At 39.6% G+C, this 5,858-nt stretch overlaps 1 protein-coding gene across 1 annotated transcript in view; it reads right to left on the bottom strand.

Annotated features, from left to right (window-relative positions):
* Positions 1-2,608: 2,608 nt before the first annotated feature.
* Positions 2,609-5,858, bottom strand: part of LOC101845191 (ribosome production factor 1) — a 17,429-nt gene continuing 14,179 nt past the window's right edge. The window contains exon 9 of the mRNA XM_005106684.3: positions 2,609-2,843. Coding sequence (XP_005106741.1) covers positions 2,802-2,843 — 42 coding nt within the window. The 3' untranslated portion in view covers positions 2,609-2,801. The remainder of the gene's footprint in view (positions 2,844-5,858) is intronic.

Consider the following 5,858-nt stretch of genomic DNA (forward strand, 5'->3'; position numbering starts at 1 on the left):
TACCTCAGATTGTCACCCATTGTCTTCCCTGTCCCCTCGGTGATGTCTTCCCATCTCTCCATTTGCCTTCCTCTCTTCCCTTGTACGGTTCCTAGTAGGATTGTTTTGGCAAGTCCTGTGGATCTTGTGACATGCCCATATAATATACCACTTTGATTTTCGTCTCTTCACTGTGGTCAGTAGATCTTCATGCTGCCTCACTGCGTTTGTGATTACCGGTATGTGTAGAAATATATAAACATTAAAGAGGAACAGAGTCAACAAAAACATCAAATCTGTCCCCCTGGTTTGATGCACCCCGCATAATTTAGCAAAATTTGAATTTTTTTGTGCTTAATTTCTGATTATTTTCCTGTATCATTTTTGTTAAAATTAACATTAACAGAGTTACATAATTTCACATTTTTGGGTTGTTTGCATAAAACGACGGAGACAGTCAAATATAAATCTTGTTCTCCCAGAGAGAAGTTGGTATCTTTTTTCCATTGCATAGTCTCCTCTCCCCCAGTCCAATCCTTGTGTACATCAGCACAAAAACGGTCATTTAGAGCGAGGAAAAAGTAAGACAGGACAGAAAAAAAGAGAGGGAAACTTGAAAAGAAGCAGGACATTCTGGACATATATATATGTGAGGCAACGTGGTGGAATCAGGCTCTCGTCAAAAATAATCAAAGTGGAGAAACTTGCATTTTTCCACAGGTTTGTGAATTTGTATCGAATTTTCGGTTTTTGGCTGAACACCTTTCATGCCCACTAAAGAACTCAATTCTGTGTGGATTTTTCTAGAAAACGTTGATTAAATTCACAAAAAATGTAAATTTTCAGTTACCCCGGACTCTTAAGCTATGGAAATAAATAATCTTTGGCAGCCATTTTCTCACTAATTATACCTCTAAAAACAGGTGACCCCCACCTCCTTTCGCAAATATCTCGACTTGTATTCAAGATAAATGTTGGTTTGTTTTTTTTTCATCCAAATAAAGACAAGTGAATAAGCTGTAAGATGATACCAATAACTCTACATGCCTCAAAATTGACGACAGCCTGATTCCGCCATGCTGCCTCACATATCAGTGCCAGTGGCGCCCTTCAACCAATAGTTTCTGTCTCAGAAAAAGGAAAAGAAAGATCTTCAAAAAATGGCGGTCTTCACATGAAAATCATTAGGTAGAACTGAAAATATTTGATTCTGAAAACAAGGCAAATTTTACAACCTGATAAAATAAAAACTACTGGCTATCTGTTTTAATAAATTATGAAACTTCAAGAAGTACTATTGTTTTGAAATTCTGAACCCCTATATATATGTTCACTCCATCCCTCTTAGAGAATGTACATTTGCTGCTCAATGTGGTGAATGAACAAGTACGTGTACAACTGGAATGAGCTTATCATACATTTTATCCCAAATCACTGTTTGCATCAACAAATTTCATGGGAGATAACCCGATTATATATGTTAAATCATTATCTTCATGGTGTCCTTCAAGTTTTAGTTATTTTCGAATTTCATTTCCAGTTAAGTAGTGAAAAATAAAAACAAAGCTTATAATATTGAATCTTTGCTTTAGTAGAGGTTTTATGGCACTCGCAACTGCAAAACGTCATATGAGCGCTAAGGGGTGGATGTCAACAGAGAAGTCCCTACAGGGAATCAGACTTACTCTGCTCACCTCTCTATTGAATCTACTTTAATTTAAAAGGAAAAAACCCCATCACATTTGAATGTTACAAGCAATTCAATCTTGTAGACTGCTGTTGTCAGAATATACTGCACACAATATTTATTGCTGCTCAAAGCGTTTATGAGGCCCAACATTGATGCTAGGAGTATGCTATACAAAACAAATCTTATGTTTTAGTACAATTGGTTCAAGGGGCAAATTGGGTCAAGTTTTACAGATAACGAATGTTCCCAAACATTCAGTGTTTTAAATTAATCACCCACGATAACAATTCCATCACAAACAGTATTTGGACACATATAGTATATATGAAGTCATTTCTTATTGAGCAAAGCAACAGAAACTCGTGCCTTCCAAATACATGTATGGAAATTCTACAAAGTTCAAATCACATTCAGCATGTCCATGTACTATGTAGCTTTCCCAAGACACAAAAATACTTCATAGTCAAATAAATGATAAACTTTGAAAATATTTTTGACCAGCTTGAGGAAAAAAATTACCAATATATTTCCTCACACCCCAAATGATCCATCCACATCTTTTGAGTCTATACACACTCCTGTCAATGGCAAACCACTCTTAGTTTTAGTAAGGCTTTACGGCACTCGAACTGCATAAGGTCATATGAGCGCCAAGGGGTGGATGTCAACAGAGAAATCCAAATCGAGGAATCAGGCTTACTCTGTTCACCTCTCTAGCCTCAACAGCACAAAGTCTGCTTTGACTATCAAAGCACCCTGGAAATAGCAGTTCACAAGAGTGTGACAAACATACAAAAGAGGTAGAGGAAAATGACGATAGTCAGGATGAGGAAAGAAAAAGCAGCAGTTCCCACTGCAAACGATTCTGGAAGATAAAATTCGACTACTTACTAATAGAGACACCACAAAACATGAAAAAAAAATTACAAAGAAAGGGAAGTTGTTGAAGGCTGTTTTATTTTTACCTAAGCACATACCAAGCAAAAGAAGAAAATGTACATATAATAATATATTTCATTATTTAGGCAACGCAGCAACAAATTTTCTTTTTGACCAGGATACAGGTTCGCAGTTCTCCTTGCAGTCTGTCTGACCATGACTTGAAAAGATATAACAAATCAGCCACGAGCCTCTACAAGTGAAACTTCCGTCTGCTTGTATCCATCTCATGACGCTGTTGAGAGAAAAAAAAATATAACTCTAATTTAAAAGTCTATTTCACTGGCAAAACACAGCTGAACTAGCTCTAACTCTAACTGCCACCTTTCCAAGACAATCGTCTGTACAAATGTCCACTTCCCACTCCCCCTGTTGCATTTCTTTTCAGAACTTTCTTACTTTTACATCTACTTTTTCCTCCTCCGTTGCCGTTAAGCGTCGAGGGGAGATGCAGTTTTCTATGGTAGGCCAACTCCGAAGCTCTTTCAGTTGTAATATTGCTTTTTCTCAGGGTTTCCTTGACACCCTCGATCCACCCTTTGCGTGGTCTACCTCTTCCTTTATAGCCTGAGTGCTTGTTGTTGTAGGCTCACGAGGCTGGCTGGCCAGGTGACATATGTAACAGGTGGCCAAACCATTTTATTCTCTGTCTTTCTATATAATGCAGGCAAGACTCAATACCGATAGCTGCTCTTACTTCATTTCTCTGCCTATATTTCGGTATTATTATTATGAAGACTGCAATCAAATTACTTTTTGGCAATTGCCAAAACTAGGTCTCTTTTACCAGGAGTTCATCATTTATTAGATGAAGAACTATCAAAATAGTTTCACTTGTTTTGATTTAATGACAGACTTGCCTACTTAAAAATTTGAAAATCAGTAACAATTACCATTTATTTCAGGAACAAATGGTAAAATTCTGAAACAGTGTATAACTTTATCAGGGTGTCCAGCAATATTTCCTGAAAAAATTTACTACCTGGAAAAAAATTTACTACCCAGCAAATCAAACCCCACACCAGCTCGAAAAAGGGAGTTAATTTGCGCCATCAATAACATATACATTATTATTACATAACATATGGAACGAAAAAAACACACAACAAAGTCCAGTCGACAAAATGGAGGATAGACAGACGATCGCAAGCTTGCTTGCAACTAGATTTACTTTTAGTAAGGTTTTTAAGGCGCTTGCAACTGCATAGGTGATATGAGCGACAAGGGGTGGATGTCAACAGAGAAGTCCAAACAGGAAATCAAGCTTCGACTATCAAGGCACCCCGGAAATAGTAGTTCACAAGCGTGACAAACATACAAAAGAAGTAGAGGAAAATGATGATAGTAAAGAAGAGGACAGAAAAGGCAGCAGTTCCCCCTACGCTGGTCCAGCACAGTATGAGCATGACATTGATAAATCAGCCCATTTACAATTCTACTGTACATAAGAACATGTTAATATCCTCCCTTTGGGAATGGCCTAAAGACGTTTCAGTCAGTAGCACTGCCCTGGTGGAGGTGGGAGGGGGAGGGGGGGTAGATTTATACCTAATGTGTACACACAGGGTGACTGCCAAACCGGCTTCTCCATTTTCCAGGGCCATGTTACACAACAACAATGCGCACACACGCGTACACACACACACACACGTAATGACTCAAGTAAACCTATTCAGTGTGAGAGGTGTAAGAACTGTGAGAGGGTAAGAGACAGTTACACTGAAAATCTGCCAGTCTTGAACAGAAAGCTACAATATTGTTCTAATTTACTATCACCCAACAAATGAAACGCGAACACTTTATTTCAATAACACGGCTTACAAGGTATGAAGGATCCCGATTCCACACAAGGCCTGCACCAACGCGCGCTTTGCAGAGAGCTCTAAATCTAATCAAAATTCTAAAATTTGCTTACAGTTTTTGTCCTCTGGTGTTGCCTTCATCCGCTCCCCCCCCCTCCCCCGAGTGTCTCTTTAAAAAAATCAATAATCCCTGCCCTACTCCGTAGTCCTATACTTCGCAACGCTCGACTTTTTAATGAACTTTGGCAACCCCAACAAACGCCGGTGCTCACCGATGCCGTACCTTGTAGTGCCTCGCACGAAGGTTCACTGACCTGTCACGCTGGCGAACCCGACAATCTAAAAATCAGACAAAGCTTGTATTTTTTTTTCACCCCCCCCCCAACCCTACCCCCACAAGTGACAGCACGGTGAAGAGTCCGAGTAATTATTAATTTTATTTGCACGGCGACAAAGCGGGTATTATACTGTACAACCTGCATATTACAAATGTTGCGTTATCAGTTTATCTACGCCAAATTTCAGGGTGGTAACGAAAGCAGATCTTGATTTTCACGATCGAGCCTCGGTGTCACATACACTTCCACCTGCCGCCATAGCCGGCTTTTTGCGTGAAACGTACTCTCGGACGGGGAAAAGGTGAACGAATAATTATATCACAATCACGACCGGCAAAAACGGAGTCATGTACCTCGGCTAGGGTTCACTGAAAAGTCTTGCTGGCTTCATCACTCAGTATGCAGGCTAATTTACGACCGTTTACCAAATTTTTACTACCTTCAAAGCAAATTTACTACCATTTACGACCTTTACGACCAGGGCGCCGAATTTACGACTTTTTTACGACTTTACTGGACACCCTACTTTATGGAAAAGTAAGCATAACTGACTCAGGCCTACCTGTTTAAATATCTAGATCTAGATTTCTACGTTAAAACGATTGAATTGCACAAGGCACGATGCTGTTTATCTATGTTCACTTCAAATTACTATCAACTTTGTGACTTGTGAAATCCTAGCGCGATAGCCTATTAGGCGTCTTAGGGCCTATCATACGCGTCACCTTTTGCTTCGTTTTCATTTTCAACATCAACCTTGACCTTCGACCTTTGAAAAGGGCCTAGCCCTTAAATTTTTTTTTACTTAAACAAAAAAACGAACCATAGACTATTTGACCGCCTGACACAATTGTGACCCGCTGAACTTACCATAAACCCAGCGGCATGGTCACAGGCAGCGTGCTTGTCACTTTGCCAGCCAACTAGGCTGGGGCTTCCCCACAGAGAGCAAAAGTAGGTCATCCACTGATTGCACTCATTAGCAGCGCTTAGTTAACGCAGGATTATGACAGGTAGGCCTACCTGTGTTCGAAGTTGTGCTCCCCAGCTACCTGACCGTAATTTTTTTTCTCTCATTATTTTTTTTAAGGATGAAGTATGCCATATCAT

Source organism: Aplysia californica, unplaced genomic scaffold (genome assembly GCF_000002075.1).
Source record: "Aplysia californica isolate F4 #8 unplaced genomic scaffold, AplCal3.0 scaffold00550, whole genome shotgun sequence".
NCBI classification, from domain to species: domain Eukaryota; kingdom Metazoa; phylum Mollusca; class Gastropoda; order Aplysiida; family Aplysiidae; genus Aplysia; species Aplysia californica.